This window comes from Diplodia corticola (genome assembly GCF_001883845.1).
Source record: "Diplodia corticola strain CBS 112549 chromosome Unknown scaffold3, whole genome shotgun sequence".
NCBI classification, from domain to species: domain Eukaryota; kingdom Fungi; phylum Ascomycota; class Dothideomycetes; order Botryosphaeriales; family Botryosphaeriaceae; genus Diplodia; species Diplodia corticola.
In genome coordinates, this window is record NW_017971482.1 from 770,962 (window position 1) to 789,943 (window position 18,982).

The window sequence follows — 18,982 nt, forward strand, 5'->3', positions numbered from 1 at the left end:
AGCCTCAACACGTGATTGAACCGCAACCTCCAAGGCCATGAGTCTACCTGCAAAGACCTTCTTGAAATAAAGACAGCGTCTCTCTGCTTGGGCCAATGCAAAAAGTCATCACCACGATGATGTGGATATAGAGCAGCTCACACTGTGTTGTGCAGGCACGTGCGTTTCACAACCCTCAGATGAGGCTGTGCTATTCCCGTCGTGTTTTAATTGAGCTTTCTCTACTTTAAAAGTGAGGGGTCGGTCTTCCGGAGAAGCTCGTTCCAAGGTGACACTTGAACCTTTCTAGACTGTTCATTGCCAATAGCTGTCGCCTCCAGTTCGCATCAAGGCTCCCTGAACTGGGTCGCGCTCTAGGATTTTCCCTTCAGTGCATCTATTGCTATGCTAAATCGCTTGTCAGCAGTCGGATTAGAGCCACTCACTGCAGTAAGTTTCCATCGTTCCCCAAAAGAAGTTAGATGCCGAAGCCATGGTTGCGGGCAGCACTCTGGAGACGAGGTTGAGCAGCGGAGCGGCGACGACATTCACTAGCGGCAGGCCGCAATTCCGGGAGAGGCACTGCAGGTAGGGTGGTACGACTTTGAAGGGTTCTGGCGGGGTTCTTGTGGCACATTGGAAAACCCGGCGGGCCTGGACGAAGAGAGTCGCGAGCAACGGATGGAACTGAAAGCCATCCACTGGTTTTGATTCGGACACACAGCTCGCATTGGTATGTCGTTGCTTCGGTCCGATACCTATATCGAATCCAGGTCGTTGATAACGGGGTACATTGGTAGCGCATGCGGGGTCAAGGCAACCGACTGCATGGAGATTCCGACCTTCACCATCCCTGCGTGACATGAAGGTCAATGGCTTGAACTTTTCTCCGCCGCCGGTGTTGGCTCGGGTTTCGGACATGAATGTGCTCTGAACCTGATGCCCATTGTGGTGAATCTGCGAGAGTGAAGTTGTCAGCTGAAGTAGGATGTAGCCGTCCTCGTCCAGTGACGGGTTGATTGGAGACTTTCGACGGGTCCCCTAAGCGTGGGTTTCTGTGTTTTGCTACGTTGCAGAAGTCTAAAAAGTGGGCTCAGCGCAGGCCAGTCGTGTGTGAGCGCAATTGGCCGGTGGGAGCAGAGGTGCGACGCAGGCTTTCGCGCGGCAGAAGGTCAGACAGCGTCAGCTTCAAGTATCCAGGCTGGCCACACACAGCACCGGCAAGCACCGTGGGCGGCGAGGGGGTGGTCAGCCCGGGCCGCAGGGAACCGATAAGGCTGCATCCATGGCGCGCGCGGCGACAGCAAAACTTGTTGCCGTCCAGCACGCGCCCTTCCCCGCTCCCCAGCCAACGTCACCCGCTACCTGGTCTCCACTTCGCCCACCTCCATCAGCCGTGACCGCCTCCCTCTGCTCCGTCTTGTGAACTGCGCAGGTGGGACCTGCCCGCGCCGCTCAGCAACAAAGCCGCCGCCGCCGTGCCTGGCACTCGGCCAATAAATACCAAGCCTCCGCGCTGCCGTGTGACAGAAGAGGGGGGTCAGCCGCCCGCCAATGGCGCCATGCCGCCTTCACTGCCTCCCTCCTCGTGATTCACATCACAAACCCATAATTCTTTTTAGTCAGGGGAGACTCGGAGCCCCGGCCGACGCATGCGCGATAAAAATGGCAGAGCTTGTCGAAATGCGGAATTTATTGGCACAGCGATCTCTGATCCCCTTGCCTTGCAACCACGTTTCCTCTTCCCCTCCTCTGACTTCTCCCTCTCGCGCTCTGCTGCCCGTTGCTCTTTGCTCGGTCCCGAACCCCGCGCCCGAGCTTGAAATATAAACTCTACCTCCCGCCTCTGTCCCGCCCAACCACCACCCAAGCCCTCTGCTCAATGCCGTCCATCCACGTCATCAAATCCTCTGCCGCTACCATGCCCAAAGACAAGTTGAGTCAGCCCAAGGAGACCTTTTCCGTCTTCAACGACGGCGACTCGGACGACCTCCTCGAGGATATAAAGAGGGAGAAGAAACCAAAGCGAGCCAATCTCACCCCGGCCCCGCCATCCTCGGCCTCGTCGACAACCAAGCGCTTCGAGAGCGCGACCAAGTGCAACTAGTCGACATCGTAGGCGAAAGAAGCCAACCTGCCACCCGTGACAGGATCCGAGTAGCCACAACGCAAAGCCCTTGAGACGGACGCGCTTTTTCCGCACTATGTTTATCTCTCAACCTTACCCGCCCTTCGACGTCTCGGGAGCTGGTTCTCTCGTATTCTTCCGTATACAGGGCCGAAGTGGCGGGCCGACGTGCCAATGTGGGCTGGGCTGGTGGACGCTTTGAGAGATTTCGTCGACTTCTTTCAAACTATGGGAGAAGTAATCATATGTAAGCCCTAGCTCCCATAGAAGTGTCATTCGTGCTTTGCTAAACCAAGTTCAGAATACCCGGTTCTCTTCGTCCTTTTTGTACTGATATACCCCATTGAACCGTCCTGGCCGACCATCGACTCGCGCCAATGGATCGTATAATACTGGGCGTCCTGTACTGGTCGAGATAGATCTCCTTTTGGCAATTTGCTCGCCAAATGCATTCCTTCATCTAATCACATCTTCCTCGCGTGTGTAGTGGAATCCTATGTCTGGATGTCTGCTCCAGCTGCTCATGAAGAAAAGCCATCCAAACCAACGTTTACGTCAGGATATATCCTTCAACTACACGTTCGGAAATTTGTCTAAATCTGCACTTACGTTCCAACAGCTGCTTCTTCTACTACTCACAAAGGAAGCTCGTTAAACCCTATATTTGCGTCCAGATATTTACTTCCACCCTATGAAGAAAGATTGTCTAAACTTACTTTTAAGTCGGCATATTTGCTTCATCTATGTATGAAGGCAGGCTACCTAAACCTACTTTTGCGTCGGGATCAATAGGTCGTTTTTACAGACAATGGCTCCCAACCAACACTGGCCATTCACCCTTACCTGGCTAGTCAGTCAATTCTAACATCCTGAAGCTTCGTCTGTATTCAGGACAGTTTGAGTCGGAAATATATATAAATCCGTCGTAAGTAGCCCTTTCTTAATACAAGCGATGAACAGGTAGACTTCCCAACATATTAGTGCAACTCAAGTTCATTTTGAAGGGTTGGACCACTCCGTGTATTGATATTTGCCGTGGAATAACGTATTTTCGACGAGTAAACTACGCGTACATAGTAGCACTTACAAGTAGTTGCTTCCAAAATGACACGTGAAAAGCTAGAAAAGAAGGGCTTCCTCAAACCATCCCCTTCACACTGCTCGAACAACTGAGCTAGGAAATGCTTCTGTCGTTCGCCTCTGCACATAAATAGAAAAGGGGGGAATTTGAGAGTTCGAACATCCACCGCAAGAAGAGAGCAAGCAAGTAAACATCATAGAGTGAACAGAAGCAAAATGGGAATTAAATGCACCTCCCTCCGCTAACCCAGTCTAATCCCGATCCGACCCAAGCTCCACTTTACGCGACGGTTCCTCCGAACCTCACCTACAACCCTCGCTCTAGCCACTGCTGGAGTAAGCCTTGTCGACCTCCTTCTTATACTTATCCAAAATGCCCTTGCGGTTCAGCTTCTGGGCGGCGGTAGTGAGACCCTGGTGCAGCCATGACGTCAGTAATCGGTCCGTTTTCTCCCAGACAACAGCATAAGAAACAAATAAACAACCAGTTGAAAACTTACATTTTGCGGGTTCCACTCCTCATCCGCGAGGACTACACCGTCGAGAATCTCAAACGAAGCGAGACCGCCCTTGCGACCAGCATCCTGTAGCTGCTTGAGCACATTGCTGTTGATTTTGGGGTCGTGGACAAGCTCCTCCAGGTGCTCGCCCTTCAGACCGAGATCCCCCGCAAGCTTCTTGAGAGCGGGCTCGGCGGGAACGATGATGGCAATGGGCTTGTGCTTGTCCTGGGCGGCGTAGATACAGATGTTGGCGACAACGGGAACGGAGCGGTAGATGGACTCGAGCTGTTGGATGTGAGCGGCTCTGCATCATTCAAACGGGATCAGAGCTTAACTGTACCTTCTCAAGTGCAATGTACTCTCCTGCCAGAGTCTTGACGAGGTTCTTCTTGCGGTCAATGATGCGGAGCTGACCCTTTGCGTCAAACTCGCCAATGTCACCAGTCTTGAACCAGCCATCCTCAGTGAAGTTCTCCTTCGTCTCCGACTCCAGGTCGAGGTAGCCCTCCGTGACACCACCACCACGGATCCAGATCTCACCCTGCGGCGGGACGTTCTTGGCGAAGTAACCGGCATCCGCGAAATCCACCAACTTGACTTCAATGCAGCCGGGGATTTCGCCCAGCGCCGAATCAGTATACGCCAGAGGATCCATGAGCGCTCCCATACTGTTTCCTGTCAGCGATGATCACGTCGGAATAAATTGAGTTGGCTTACGCAGCAGTTTCAGTCAAGCCGTATCCGCTGATCATGGGCGTGATGGCCATGGAAATGAAGTGTTGCGTGTCCCTCGCGATCGGACCGCCACCGTTCATGGTAATCCTCAGCCTGCCACCAGTAGCATCCTTGATCTTGTTGAAGACCAGTGCGTCCAGGAGACCCGCGCCGGGAAGACCAGTGCTCATCAAGAAGTTCTTGGCAGCCAATGCTCCCCAGAACAGGTTCTTCACAACGAAGTTGCCATTGTTAACCTTGCCCATGATACCCTTCTTCACGGACTCCCAAACAGCGGGCACACCGACGAGAATGGTAGGCTTGAATTCGCGAATATCACCCTTGCAGTTGCGCACAGACACATCCGAGAGAGTGCGGGGGTTACCGTAACCCATGGTGCCACCCCAGAAGAGGACCGCGTTCTCAAAGACGAACTCCAGAATGTGCGCGAGAGGGAGGTAGGTAAGCAGGCCGTCGCCAGGGCCAATGTAGGGACCAACGATAACGTCAACACCGGTAACTGTACTTTGTCAGTTTTTTTCCTCATGCTCAAAGTCTACCGTTGTTCCTTACTTGCTGCAACCACGTTCCTGTGCTTCAGCAGAACTCCCTTCGGTGTGCCGGTAGAGCCACTGGTATACATGATGCAGCACAGGTCCTCAGGGCTCGGTGGCGTAGGGTCAATTGGCGAATCCGCTCCCAGTTTCCTGAGCTCGCTAAAGGCTCTAATTGTGAGGTGAGGGTGCTCGCCCTTTAGCTTCTCAATGTCCGACTGCTTGACCTCCTTGTCCACGTCATTGTAAATGACATGCTGAATGTCCTTAGCAGTCTGCAGCGGCTTGATGAGCTTGGTGAGGAGCTGGGGGTCGAGGAAGATGGCCTTCGCGTTGGTTTGCTCGAGGGAATGCCTGAGACCCTCCTCCCCGAGCGTGTCGTAGGCGGTGACGATGGGCATCGATTGCGAACCGGCACCTAGAAATGGTTAGCGCTTTCCCAACCGGCGGTTGCGAGCATGTGACCTACCATGTGCTATTGCGAGCCATTGAGGGCTTCGACGAGGTCAGCGCCGGTCAGACGATTAGGGGAAACGGAGCCTACCTGGTGGAAGCAAAGATGTGCACACGGTCGGGAGAGGTGAGTCCGATTGCGCGGAATCCGGCGCCAAGGTCTATCGCGAGCTTCTCAAACTCGACGAAGCTCATGTACTCGTAGGGGCTCAGCTCGAAGTAAGTCCACTTCTTGTCGACCTGCTCCTCCTTGCCATCGACCATCTTCTTGATCTTTTTGGTCTCGGTGTGTTCCTGGACGAGCTTGCGGTGACCGAGCGCCTTCGCGTTGCCGAACTTGGCCGACGCATACTTGAGGATGTCGAAAATGGTGGCGATGTCGTCATGGGGGCGCATCTTCAGGGCATCCTTGGTGCGGTAATTGCGACGCGGGATGGTCTCGCCCTCGACTGCCTCGTAGCCGGGGGCCTCGACAGTGAACGGTCCCTTCTTGTAGGGCCGCGGCTGCGGCACCATGGTCTTGTAGTTTTGCGGCATGATGGGCGGGAGTGCAGAGCTCGTTCGCGCTCAAAGGCTGGTGACGAAGAGTCGGCGGGAAAGGGGCGCTGGGTGGGGCGCGGGAGCTCGCGGTGGATGAGGGCGAGCGGTGCAGCAGAGAGAGAGAGAGAGATGGAGAGGGAGAAGTGTGTTTGGGAAGGAGCTTGCGGGCCAGGTTCAGGATGAAGGCGCGGGAGCCGGAGTGACGTCTAGCGGGCCGTCGCCAGGAGCTACCAGCCACGAACGAATCCTGGCCCGCCAGACCCTGCCAGGTGGCCTGCGCTCAACAAAATTCCCACCATCGACAACCTGCACCTGCTGCGCGACCAGATAACAGGCTGCGCCCGCCTGACCCTGTTAGCATCCGCCCGCAGCCGCCGTCGCAGGACACCGCCCCGGCCAAGGCAGCCGCAGGAACCTGGCGCACGCGGGAATTGCTGGGCGCGTCGCCATTTTCCCGGGGCCCCGGGCCCAAGCCATGGACGCGCTGAACGCGTTGTTGTGTGCCCTGCCTGACGAGGTGGTCGATCCAGAAGAAGGTGATTCGCGCGCCAGACGTGACGCCCACCACAGCAACTCGTCCGCTAAACCCCCCGTTTGGCAGACGCCTTTCTGGTCTTCTCGCAGCCAGTGCCCTCGCACGAGCTTGGCATTCTCGACCCCAAATCCGCGTCGTTGGATGTGACCGTTGCCGGCCGCGACCTGACCATCGCGCAGTCCCCCAGCCTGCTCACCTCCAACCGCGCACTGGGCAGCACCGGCGCCGTCGTGTGGAAAGTCACGCCGCTCTTTGCCGAATGGTTGGCGTCAGACGCCAACATCCTGTTCAGAAGCCACGCCCTCACCCCGCACTCGACCGTTCTGGAGCTGGGCTGCGGCGTGGCTGGCATCGTTCCATTGGTCCTAGCACCGCGCATAGGCAGATACGTAGCCACCGATCAGGACTACGTGTTAAGACTGCTGAAACAAAACATCGCCCAGAATACCACCCTACCGTCCGCACGCCGCGCAAAGCCTCAGAAGTTACGCGCCAGGGCAGAGGGGGCCTCGGCTGGCAACATCGAGACGCTGACGTTAGACTGGGAGCGTGATTCGGTGGCCGCTCTTCCCCAACAACTAAAACAGCAGCCTGATGCATCAGATGATGTCGGAGTCGACGCCGTCATCGCCTGCGACTGCATCTACAACGAGGCCCTAATCGAGCCTTTCAACAATACCTGCGCGGACATATGCGCCTTACGTGCGAAAGACAACCGCCCTACCTTCTGCATCATTGCACAGCAGAGGAGAACGTATGAGGTCTTCGAGCAGTGGCTGATCTCTTTCCACGAGCGGTTTCGGGTATGGAAGCTGTCAGACGAGCATTTGCCCGATGGCTTGCAGGAAGATTCGGGCTTCATGGTGCACATCGGTGTTCTGCGGTAGCGGCATGCTCGCCACTCATCGCACTGAAGTTTCCTTTTTCGGCTTCCAACCTTGATATTGCTGCGCCGCGCAAGGGGCCGGCGGAGGCTCGGACTCCGGCGCCCTCTACCGACCGATTTTACTACGGCCGATATGTTGGTAGGATTGCTGCCGAGCCGTGCGAAACGCATCTCATGTGAGAAAAGGAGAAACAACGAAATTCTGGAAATTCGTACTCGAAAATATTCATCAAACGCCTTTGGGTGAAGATCATCAGGGACCGATGTGGATCACTTGATCGCTAAATGCGCATATGATGCGAAGAGCACGCGATGTGAGCGCCGGCGATCACACAACAGGAAATGCTTGGCCGTCTTCGCCCACATCCAACTGCCCTATCTACCTAGGCCCTCCGTGCCGAATGCTTATAACAATCTAAGGCATACCCGCTCCTATAGTCTGTCTGTGGATCCATTTAGCGATGGGCCATTTCGCTTCTTATTACAGTTCCGCAATAAGCGTCTTCAAGCGAGACAGATTTGAGCCATTTTCGCCCTGTCGCGGGACAGCAGGCCCACTGACAGCAAAGCAATCTCATGATACTGCGACCAGCCAACCGAATAGACCTGCTCGCTACTGCGACCGCAACCAAAATGTCAAGACTCAGTCTTCGTTATCGCATCTCGAATTTAGCAACTGAGCATACGACATCGCAGAGAGGGAGAAATTATGGTGGTGAAATTAGATCATCAACACGAACTGAAATGCTTGATAAATCGAAAAGGACATTCATATCCAGAATTTAATTCCATCGTACGGCAATACCGAGCGAACCTGTCTGATATTGGCCTTTGCTAGGTTTGATAGCGAGTACATGGTATCAGCAGGTCCATCACGCAAGAACAGCGTCGGTATTTACTCGGGAAAGTAGGTTTGCATGGATGAACGGGACTGGTAGACCTACTGCATTATTGATCAGACACATCATAGTGGTCTGCTTCCGACTGGTAGGTAAGTGCGGCTTCATGCGTTAAAGGGCTTATTGTATATGCATTTATCGGTCGAGCAATATTGTAACGCCTAAGGACCACATTAATGGTAATAGTACTTAATTATATACGATAATGAAAATTCATTTGGCTGCCTACTTTAATACAGGCCACTTGCGATTTTGATGGCAATTGCCCACTGATACTTATTATAACGAATGGAATCTAGTATCTGTAGCTTTTGGGTCTTGCGTGACTAGTAAGAACCGACTATGACGGTAAGCTACTACACGCTCCGGTGTCCTGTCTCTGCACCACGGATCTCACTAACGGAAGATCTATGAGGAAACTCTGAATACCTTAGATATATGAATACTAGCCTTGCGCTGAGACACCTTAAGGTTCTCGCGTGGGGTCACCGCGTGCCGAATCATTAACCAGACTTTTTGACTTATATGCGCACCCTCAGTAAAGAGGGAAGGCGGTCTTGCTCAGGCAGGTTTTTATGGGGAAAATGGCTTTTCCAGGTCCGCAAAAGAAACTTTCCAGTCGATATAAAGATGGACAAACCCATCAGTAATTAGCTTACGGGTCGAGCTCTCGGCCTGCCATGATCCTAAATGAGAATCTGTGATGTCATCAGTAGTAAGACAAGAAAGAGAAAGGAGTAGTGGTTGCAAAAGTGGTTGCCGGACCGGATTTCGGGGACGAATAATCGTGTGGGGAAAAGACCTCGGCCCCAGGTACAGCTCCACGCTTCCCCGCCGGCTGATGCGCATCGCCCGCTGTCGCACCCAATCGAACACGATGCCTCTGCCGAAACTCAGAGCTTTTGTCTCCCGTTTCCTCGTTAGCTGAGCCTTCGTCTCTCGGATACACCCCAATTGATCCCCACAATGGCTTCCACACCAAGCTTCAGCACACCCCCACCAAAGACGCAATACTGCATCCTCTCGTTCCCAGCCCCCTATGTCTTACTCGTCACCCTCAACCGGCCCAAGGAGCTCAACTGCATCAACACGGCCGGTCACGCCGAGCTCGACGAAGTCTGGACCTGGCTAGACCGCGAGCCCGCCCTTCGTGTCGGCATCATCACCGGCGCCGGGCGCGCCTTCTGCGCGGGCGCAGACCTCAAAGGTACGCATAGCACACGCGCGCTCCGCCCTCCCTTCCCACATTCCCAGAGCTAACCGCCGCCCTCCGCACTACAGAATGGAACCAATCCAACTCATCCAACACGCCACGCCAGCAACCCAGCGCCTCAGGCTTTGGCGCGCTGTCGCGGCGCTCGGGGCTGAAGCCCGTCATCGCGGCCCTCAACGGGCTGGCGTACGGCGGCGGGTGCGAGATGGTCATCAACGCGGACATCGTCGTCGCGGCGCCCTCGGCGACGCTCGCCCTGCCCGAAGTCAAACGTGGCGTCGTCGCGCTGGCCGGCGCGCTGCCCCGCCTCGTGCGCACGGTCGGGAAGCAGCGCGCCATGGAGATGTCGCTGACGGGACGCACCGTGTCCGCGCAGGAGGCGAGGGAGTGGGGGCTGGTGAACAATGTCGTAGGGGAGGGGGAGGGGGAGGTTGTGAAGGAGGCGGTGCGGCTGGCGGAGATGATTGTGGGAAATAGCCCGGATGCGGTGATTGTGACTAGGGAGGGCGTGAAGATTGGGTGGGATGGCTTGGGCGCGGAGGATGCGACGAGGATTTGGGGGGAGAGTTGGTATCCGAGACTGCTGGGTGGTGAGAACATGAAGGAGGGTGTGAGGGCGTTTGTGGAGAAGAGAAAGCCAGAGTGGAAGGCCCCCAAGCTGTGAGGCACGGAACTGTTATTGAAAAGTATAAGAAGAGAACGGGCTGAAATTGAGATCCATTAGCCAATATCATGAGATTTACAAATACTGTCAAAGAGGTGCATACAATGCGTACTTTGGCTGCATAGGCATGTAGTCACAGCAGGATTCGATGACGTATGACATCCCGGAAGTGCATATGTACGCGCCCGTGCTATGGCCTGCCATGAGTGATCACAAGAACTGTCTGAGCCAGCAGCCCCGTCGTACGAAGCCATGGCGTTTGGGATTACCTCTTACAGAACGACACTGAGCCTCTTACGGGATTAAAGACTACTAAACCTCGCGCACGAAGTGTCCCAAATAGGCAATCCGACGGTATTTCCATTTTCGAGAGCTCCAGCTCCTCTCCCCTCCTCCAGACTGCCCGCATCCCGCTGCAGCGATTGACCCCGCATATAAGCCTATGACCCTCTGTTGCGTAAGATGGCGGCGTTTGTTCGACAGTACGTAGGTAATACTGAAGTTCATTCCAGCTCTCCTGCACTTCGAATTTTGTCATTCACATTCTTCCTCCCCATCCCTCCCAAATTTACTCATACTCAGTTTTTGCTGTTCCGAGCCGTGACACAACTGCGCAATGTCGGTTGTCGTCGAGCAAACAATCCCCTGGTCGCCTGAGACCCTCGATCTCACCAACCCACAACGCTGGACGACACTGTTCCCTCTTCTCCGGCCTTCTGTTGTCCCAGTCACTACCAGCAAGGGCCAGACCATCCTCCTGAATCGTGCTCTAAGCAACAGTCCGCACATTCAGATCGCAGCGATTGGACGTTCTGGGAACTTCTCCAGCAAGTTTCTGTCGGATTCTCACATTACCGCAATTGTCACTGAGACATCTGGCGCTGGTATACTTACAGCACAAGATATCCGGCATGCACTGGAGCGGAACGGCATCAATGTTGGACAGGGGCTTGCTGTGCTGCGCGCTGGGAGAGAACGACGAGTGACTGGGCCGGACAACGATGTTGTCGAAGTTGTGACGGATGGAGAGCTGGAGTTTGATCATCTGCTGAGTCTGCTTGAGCATGCGACCGAAGCCGCGAGGTCTATAGCCTGTCTCTTCTTTTGCTGCCGCGAATCTCTACTCACTGTGCGAATAGGACATCTATCCATCAGACGGCCGAGCTCCTGAAATTGTTCATGAAGACGGCTGCCACAACGAAGTCTGAGTTCCACCCAGCAAAACAGGGAGAGAATGCTTCGATCGTGCACGAAGTAGGACGCGAAGAGTTCGAAACAGCTACCAAGGCACTCGAGAAAGACCTCACACACGTTCTCCGATCACAAGCTTCGCAAACAGGCTCAGTGACGTACTCAGTCCACTACTCCGACATCAACGGCCTGTCGCAGTTGGAGAATTACATCGTCGCGTACGAAATATCGAATTACCTTGGTTCGTTCAACTAATCCAGTCTTTAGCAGCTTCAACACAAGAGCATAGCTTACGAAGCAGTCAGACGCCCAAAGCACCCCCTACCGACTCTCATCCTCCCCCCTCATCGCCCCCGACCCCCTTTCAGCACGCGGCTGGGCCATCTCAGTCTGCGCCATACCCACCCGCTTCCTCTCCGCCCAATCCAAGCCACCAAACCCGCTTTCCGCACCCTCCAGTCCCACCAGCACCGCGGCCAAGCCCGCCCACACCGCCGCCGCCACCACCACCACAACAGCACCCGCGCTCCCCGACGCCCTCGTCCGCTCGCGCGTCGCCCTCGGCTGCGCCGCCCTCATCGCCGCCGAGCCGACCATCACGCACTACGACACGATCGTCGGCGACGGCGACTGCGGCCTGACGCTGCGCGACGGCGCGCAGAAGGTGCTTTCCTTCATCGACAACGACGACGACGACGGTGGCGCCGGCGTCGTCGATCTCTCCAGCCGCAGCCTGCCGCGCGTGCTGGCGGCGCTGGTCGACGACCTCGAAGTCACCATGGGCGGGACCAGCGGGGCGCTGTATTGCATTTTCCTGTCGGCGTTCGGCAGCGCGCTGGCGGCTGACGATAACGACGGCGACGACGATGTGCCGCGGGCGTTGGAGGGGGCGCTGGAGCAGCTGATGCGGTACACGAGGGCGCGGAGGGGGGATCGGACGTGCTTGGATGCGCTGATTCCGTTTGTCGAGACGCTGGCGGGTGGGGGTGGGGCGGAGGAGGCGCTGAGGGCCGCGGAGAGCGGCGTGGAGGAGACGAAGGAGATGGAGGCGAGGCTGGGGAGGAGCACGTATTTGGATGAGAGCGCGACGAGGGGCGTGCCGGATCCGGGGGCGTATGGGTTGTTCGTGCTGTTGGAGGGGTTGTGCGGGGTGAAGAGGACGTCGAGTTAGGTGGTGTTTGGGTCGTGGTCTCTTATTCATGTCATTTGCTTCAGTAACGGTTGACATTCCTACGGCCCTGTAGGTGAGAAGGTTTTCTGAGTTTTGATCATCCAGAGTACGTGCTTTCGATGGGTCATCGTTATCTGTCAACTGAGTAAGCATTCCAGATGCCTTAGTATGTGGGGAAGCCACGCACATTCCTGTGTCGTATCACGTACTTTCCTGGGAACTGTTTCTTCTAAGCCCGACAGCAAGAGATTTGTACGCAGCTCCGCCGTTAGCTCAGGCTCGAATCTGACTTCCTTTGTTTTTCACTACACCATCCTCGTGGTATTTCAGTCGTACGGTATAGTCGGATCTCAGCCTCCCTTGAGAGTCATGATGTTCCGGCTGTCTGTCTATCCTACAGGAACTGCTGCTGAGCTACAACTAGAACAGAGCGGGGAGTAATCGGTTTGGGACAAGGATACCAAGGTGAGTGTACGGGAAGCTGAGAGCATCGGGCACCTGCCGGGTGGTAATAGCGCGTAGCTAGCGCGCAAATGGGACAAACTCCCGAGGTTCAGCCGGCGGAACCAGCTGTTTATCGCGGCGTGTTTACCAACGTCTGACGCGAGTGCGCGAACGCCGACCGACACCGACGACGACGACGACGACGTACCGCCACAGCCATGAGGATTGTGGAGGTAGTCATAGACGTTCGTGCGCCGCCCCATGCGCGCGTTGCCCTCTCGCTGACCCCGCACGCAGGGCTTCAAGTCGTACGCCGTCCGTACTGTCATCTCCGGATGGTGAGTTGCGCCAACATGTCTTCCGACATTGCTCGCAAACGCGCTGACACTGGTCGCAGGGATGAGAGCTTCAATTCCATCACCGGTCTCAATGGTTCCGGAAAATCAAACATCCTTGACTCAATATGCTTCGTCCTCGGTATCACGAACATGACGACCGTCCGCGCGCAGAATCTGCAGGTACGCTCTGCTGGAGGATACATAATTGGGGTACGGCAGCAGCTGATTTGGTGGAAAATGTAGGACCTAATCTACAAGCGTGGTCAAGCCGGTGTCACGAAGGCTTCTGTCACCATAGTCTTCGACAACTCGAACAAAAGCAAATCCCCGATCGGGTTTGAAGAGTACGCGCAGATATCCGTGACGCGTCAGATTGTCCTCGGCGGCACCAGCAAGTACCTCATCAACGGTCACCGTGCCCAGCAGCAGACCGTCCAGAACCTCTTCCAGTCCGTCCAGCTGAACATCAACAACCCGAACTTCCTGATTATGCAGGGCCGCATCACTAAGGTCCTGAATATGAAGGCTGTCGAAATTCTGGCCATGATCGAGGAAGCCGCCGGCACGCGCATGTTCGAGGACAGGAGGGACAAGGCATTCAAGACGATGGCGAAGAAGGACATGAAGCTGCAGGAAATTTCCGAGTTGCTGAAGGAAGAAATTGACCCCAAGCTGGAAAAGCTCCGAGCCGAAAAGCGCGCCTTCCTCGATTTCCAACAGACCCAGAACGATGTCGAGCGGCTGACGAGGCTGGTCGTGGCGCACGACTATCTCAAATACCGAAGCAAGCTGGACAAGTCGGTGGAAGATCTGGAGAGCAAGAAGCAGCGCGAAAAGGACCTCGAAGAGTCCGTGGAACGGATGAAAAACGAGATCGAACTGCTCAAAGAGGACATCAAGAAGGTCAAGGGCGACAGAGAAAAGGAGTTGCGTAAGGGCGGCAAATTCCAGGGCTTGGAAGAGGTAGTCAAGAAGCATTCACACGAGGTGGTTCGATTGACGACTGTCATTGACTTGAAGAAATCCGGCTTGGCCGAAGAAACGGACAAACGCAAGAAGCTTCAGAAAACCGTCGCGGAGCTCGAATCCCAGCTCAAAGAAAAAAGCAAGATTTACGAGCAGCTACAGCAGAAGTACAATACCTCGCATGCAGAACTGGCCAAGCAGACTGAGGAAGTTGAGAAGAAGGAAGAACTCATCTCCACTCTCCAAACCGGTGTTGCATCCAAGGAAGGACAGGAAACCGGTTACCAGGGTCAGCTTCAGGACGCACGAAATCGCGCAAGTTCTGCGCAAACCGAACAGGAGCAGGCCAAACTCAAAATTTCCCACTTGGAGAAACAGATCAAAGAGGCGGAGCCGCGAGCGAAAAAGGCCAAAGAGCAGAATTCGGGACTCCTCACCGAGCTGGAAGGCTTACGAAAGCAAGCCCAAAAGCTTGAGGGTGACCTTGGCAAGCTGGGCTTTGAACCCGGTAAGGAGGAGGACATGTACAAGGAACAGGCACAACGGCAACAACGCATTCGCGAGCTCAGGGAACAGTCCGAGGCCCTGAAACGAAAAGTTGCCAACATCGACTTCAGCTACAGTGACCCTTCACCCAACTTTGATAGGTCCAGGGTAAAGGGTCTCGTCGCTCAGCTCTTCTCTCTAGAGAAAGAGCACACCCGAGCCGGCACCGCTTTGGAGATTTGTGCAGGTGGCCGTCTGTACAATGTCGTCGTTGACACTTCTGAGACCGGTACTCAGCTTCTGCAAAACGGCAGATTGAAGAAACGCGTCACTATTATTCCTTTGAACAAGATTTCTGCTTTCAAAGCATCAGCACAGGTAAAGAACCTGGAACTCGGTTTTTGCAGATATTCTGACTGAATTACAGAAAATCGGCGCCGCTCAACGGATTGCTCCCGGAAAGGTTGACCTTGCGCTATCCCTCATCGGCTACGACGACGAGGTTACAGCAGCGATGGAGTACGTCTTCGGCTCCACGCTTGTCTGCGAGGATGCTGAGACGGCAAAGCGTGTCACCTTCGATCCCTCGGTCCGGATGAAGAGCGTTACTCTTGAAGGTGATGTCTATGATCCATCGGGTACGCTTTCCGGAGGTAGCTCTCCTCAGACTAGTGGGGTTCTCGTCACACTTCAGAAGTTGAATGAACTTGCGAGGGAGCTCAAGGCTCAAGAACAGGCTCTAGCTACGCTCTCGTCAACTATGGCGAGGGAGAAGAAGAAGCTTGACGCTGCCAAGAAGATCAAGCAAGAGCTTGACCTGAAGACACACGAAATCAAGCTTGCGGAGGAGCAGATCAGTAGCAATTCGTCGGCTTCGGTAAGAAGACTCCTCCAAAAGGCTTAGAAATTACCACTAATTCGCTTCAGATCATCCAAGCTCTCGAGGAGATGAAGTTAACAGTCACCCAACTGAAGCAAGGCATCATTGACGCGAAAGTGCGACATGATGAAGCATCCAAGGAAGTCAAGCGCATCGAGCGTGACATGAACGAGTTCAGCAAAAACAAGGACAGCAAGCTCGCCGAGCTTCAAAAGTCACTTGATCAGCTCAAGAAGGCATTGACCAAGAACAATGCTTCCATCAAACCCCTTCAGCAGGAGATGAGGGACGCAATGCTCGAGTCTGAGCAGTGTGGCAGTGATCTTGCTGCTGCCCAGGAACAGTTGCAAGATTCCATCACGACCTTATCCGCGCAACAAGAGGAGATTGATGGGCTTATTCGAGAGCAAGCGACGGCAAAGGACGCACATGAGATGGCAGCCGCCCAGCTGGAGGACGAGCAGGCGAAGCTCACCGGGTTCGATGAGGAGCTGCGTGCCCTCGATGATGCCATAAGCTCCAAATCCAAGTTGATCACAGAGGACAGCCTCGAGCTACAAAAACTTGGCCACCAGATCGAGAAGTTCGATAAGGAACTTCAAGGCGCCAAGCAGGCTGTGTCGACGCTGGAACAGGATCATGACTGGATCGTCGACGAGCAGGAGCAGTTTGGCCGACCCGGCACGGCGTATGACTTCAAGGGCCAGAACATGTCGGAATGCAAAGCCACATTGAAGAACCTCACGGAGCGCTTTGAAGGCATGAAGAAGAAGATCAACCCGAAGGTCATGAACATGATCGACAGCGTCGAGAAGAAGGAGGTCTCGCTAAAGAACATGATGCGCACCGTCATCCGCGACAAGCGCAAGATCGAAGAAACCATTCAGTCGCTCGACGCATACAAACGCGACGCGCTTCAGAGGACGTGGGAAAAGGTCAACTCCGACTTCGGCAACATCTTCAACGAGCTGCTTCCTGGCTCGTTCGCCAAGCTCGACCCGCCCGAGGGCAAGACGATCGCCGACGGCCTCGAGGTCAAGGTCTCGCTGGGCAAGGTGTGGAAGCAGAGCCTGACCGAGTTGTCGGGTGGTCAGCGTTCGCTCGTCGCCCTGTCCCTCATCATGGCCCTCCTGCAGTTCAAGCCCGCCCCGATGTACATCCTTGACGAGGTCGACGCCGCGCTGGATCTGAGCCACACGCAGAATATTGGACGACTGATCAAGACGAGGTTCAAGGGTAGCCAGTTCATCGTCGTCTCGTTGAAGGATGGGATGTTCCAGAACGCCAACCGTATCTTCCGGACCAGGTTCAGCGATGGTACCAGTATTGTGCAGGCGCTGACGCCGGCGGACTTGAAGTAAGGGCGCCGACAGAAGCTGGGAGGGCGAGATGATTAAGACTTGAATGATGCTGGCGGCATTTGTGCGGATTCGCATGGCGTTTGGGAAATTGAACTTAGGGTAACATGGCCGTGACAAGGCTGGCCGCGACTGCGTTGGCGCTTTGGGGGTTTCTCACTGGGTAGACTGTTAGGGTCTAGCGGTGTCTTCTGTCGATTGATGGTGATACCAGGCGTTCCTCGTTATTGTATGGAAAATTCAAGGCGCTTAAGACAACTTAAGATATACTAAGTCGGTGCTGTAGAATGTACTGGTCTTTCGTGGGTGTTTGCTCCGCTACAATATGCGACTACCTACTTCTCAATGAAGTGACTTGATTCGGATTCGCAGAATTGCTTGCTTTTCTCATCCTACGGTGAAGCAGCTCGTTTCTAAGCGGGTTGCAGAAAATCTGAGCCCTCTTATATGGGCAGTGGAAGCAACTATCCGGATGTAACTATGGCATTTCCAAGCCGTCTTGCGTAAGCAGTCGAAGCAAACTTCCCGACGTGGACATGAGTTCTGTAACTGAACATATATGCATCCGGACACTAGGTCGAGCTGCCCTCAGCTCTTTTGCAAGTCTGCAGCACGGTCTGCGGCCATGAACTGTGCTGAAAGCGTGGAGCCGGACTGTAAGACTTGTAGCCAACAGATTACTAAATTGGTAGAACATGTATGCAATTAAAGTCTATAGGCATCTCTGACTGATCATAAAAAATGTTCCCATCAGTCACGTGTTTTTGCCGACCATCCAGGAGACCATATGCAAACAGGAATTCTTCCTCTGCTCAATCAATGAAGTCGTGATATCAACCCAACGCCCCGCTTTTTCCCAGCATTCACGTAATCCTGTCTGTCCGTCATGCCGATGCCACGGACTTGCGGTCGCCTCCCCAGCTGGGCTCCTTGCCAATCTTCGCCCAGAACTGCTTCCGCTCCTCAAAGACCAGCTCGGCCCAGGCCTGGATCTCAGGCAGGACGATCTTGGTGGCGACCCAGGTGAACTCGCCGACGTCGAGACGGCCTTCCTGGGCGCGCTCGTACTCCATCATCTGCAGCAGCAGCTCCATCTTGTCGATGTCGTGCACGTACTTGGCCTCGAGCGTCTCGCTGTCCTCGTACTCCTGCCACACGGCGCGGATGTCGGCGCCGGTGAGCCCGCCCCCGAACTTGCCCAGCAGGCGCGTGCATATGTAGTCCATGGTCTCGGACTCGCGGCGCGACTTCTCCTCCTTCGAGATGGGGTCCACGGGCGTGATGTCGCCGACCAGCGCCTCGGCCATGTCGTGCACGAGCGCCATCTTGGTGCAGTGCGGGATGTTGAGCTTCGCCGAGAGCGACGCTGGCGCTAGCATGGTGAGTATGGACATGCGGTACATGTGGTCCGAGATCGACTCGCCGTGCAGGATGCCGAAGCGGCGCCAGCCCTCGCGCTTGGTGGTCTTTAGGCGCTCCAGCAGGTGGAAGAAGGGAAGTGGCGAGTCGGTGTCAGGTACGGGCGGCGAGGAAAGCTCGGCGAGGGCTGTTTCGTTTCGCGGTGTGCATGTCAGCGAGGCGGTTGTTCTGGGGCTGGGGGAGAAGGGCGCTGGGGAGGCGAAGTAGAGCGTGCCTACACGGTTGACTTTACCGCAACCGACATACCGGATTCGGGGGTCCATTTGGCGCTCGGGACATCCTTCTCGGAGATTATGCCGGAGGTAGGCTCTGGAGTGAGGTTTAGCGACTGGCTCTCGAGGTGGTTCGGCAGCGGTGAAGCTCACTGGGAGAATCATTTGTTTCTGGCGCATTGGGAGGAGCCATGGTAGCGGATCGCGGGGCAGCAGTACGGGTTGCTGGTGCTAGAGTGATGCAGATGCAATTTGCAGCTCGTAGAAGGCAGAAGCGAGTGGCTTTAAGGGTGGCAAGAGCGACAGGAAAGTTTGCAGGCGGAAGTTTGCAGTGGTTGTTGCTATGTCCTGGGGGGGGCGTGAAAGAAG

At 55.1% G+C, this 18,982-nt stretch overlaps 7 protein-coding genes across 7 annotated transcripts; 5 read left to right on the plus strand and 2 right to left on the minus strand.

The window, feature by feature from the left end:
* Positions 1 to 1,861: 1,861 nt before the first annotated feature.
* On the plus strand, positions 1,862 to 2,086 carry BKCO1_3000255 (uncharacterized protein; the record flags this gene model as incomplete). Its single annotated transcript, XM_020274158.1, has 1 exon — positions 1,862 to 2,086. One exon carries the CDS (start codon positions 1,862 to 1,864, stop codon positions 2,084 to 2,086), a length of 225 nt encoding a protein of 74 aa, XP_020134623.1.
* Positions 2,087 to 3,508: 1,422 nt separating this feature from the next.
* On the minus strand, positions 3,509 to 5,948 carry BKCO1_3000256 (long-chain acyl-synthetase; the record flags this gene model as incomplete). Its single annotated transcript, XM_020274159.1, has 7 exons — positions 3,509 to 3,601; positions 3,688 to 3,975; positions 4,031 to 4,358; positions 4,408 to 4,924; positions 4,978 to 5,376; positions 5,428 to 5,453; positions 5,503 to 5,948. The coding sequence occupies 7 exons, from the start codon at positions 5,946 to 5,948 to the stop codon at positions 3,509 to 3,511; spliced, it is 2,097 nt and encodes a 698-aa protein (XP_020134626.1).
* Positions 5,949 to 6,426: 478 nt separating this feature from the next.
* On the plus strand, positions 6,427 to 7,373 carry BKCO1_3000257 (nicotinamide n-methyltransferase; the record flags this gene model as incomplete). Its single annotated transcript, XM_020274160.1, has 2 exons — positions 6,427 to 6,487; positions 6,553 to 7,373. The coding sequence occupies 2 exons, from the start codon at positions 6,427 to 6,429 to the stop codon at positions 7,371 to 7,373; spliced, it is 882 nt and encodes a 293-aa protein (XP_020134625.1).
* A 1,864-nt stretch (positions 7,374 to 9,237) lies between these two features.
* Positions 9,238 to 10,148, plus strand: BKCO1_3000258 (enoyl-hydratase; the record flags this gene model as incomplete). The annotated part of the gene is made up of 2 exons (XM_020274161.1): positions 9,238 to 9,478; positions 9,553 to 10,148. The coding sequence occupies 2 exons, from the start codon at positions 9,238 to 9,240 to the stop codon at positions 10,146 to 10,148; spliced, it is 837 nt and encodes a 278-aa protein (XP_020134622.1).
* Positions 10,149 to 10,764: 616 nt separating this feature from the next.
* BKCO1_3000259 (dak phosphatase) lies at positions 10,765 to 12,510 on the plus strand (the record flags this gene model as incomplete). The annotated part of the gene is made up of 3 exons (XM_020274162.1): positions 10,765 to 11,231; positions 11,288 to 11,580; positions 11,645 to 12,510. 3 exons carry the CDS (start codon positions 10,765 to 10,767, stop codon positions 12,508 to 12,510), a joined length of 1,626 nt encoding a protein of 541 aa, XP_020134621.1.
* Positions 12,511 to 13,172: 662 nt separating this feature from the next.
* On the plus strand, positions 13,173 to 16,985 carry BKCO1_3000260 (smc n terminal domain-containing protein; the record flags this gene model as incomplete). The annotated part of the gene is made up of 6 exons (XM_020274164.1): positions 13,173 to 13,199; positions 13,252 to 13,292; positions 13,352 to 13,472; positions 13,536 to 15,122; positions 15,172 to 15,621; positions 15,672 to 16,985. 6 exons carry the CDS (start codon positions 13,173 to 13,175, stop codon positions 16,983 to 16,985), a joined length of 3,540 nt encoding a protein of 1,179 aa, XP_020134448.1.
* An 881-nt stretch (positions 16,986 to 17,866) lies between these two features.
* BKCO1_3000261 (hydrolase-hd superfamily protein) lies at positions 17,867 to 18,806 on the minus strand (the record flags this gene model as incomplete). The annotated part of the gene is made up of 3 exons (XM_020274165.1): positions 17,867 to 18,528; positions 18,648 to 18,710; positions 18,767 to 18,806. The coding sequence occupies 3 exons, from the start codon at positions 18,804 to 18,806 to the stop codon at positions 17,867 to 17,869; spliced, it is 765 nt and encodes a 254-aa protein (XP_020134449.1).
* Between the last annotated feature and the right edge of the window lie 176 nt (positions 18,807 to 18,982).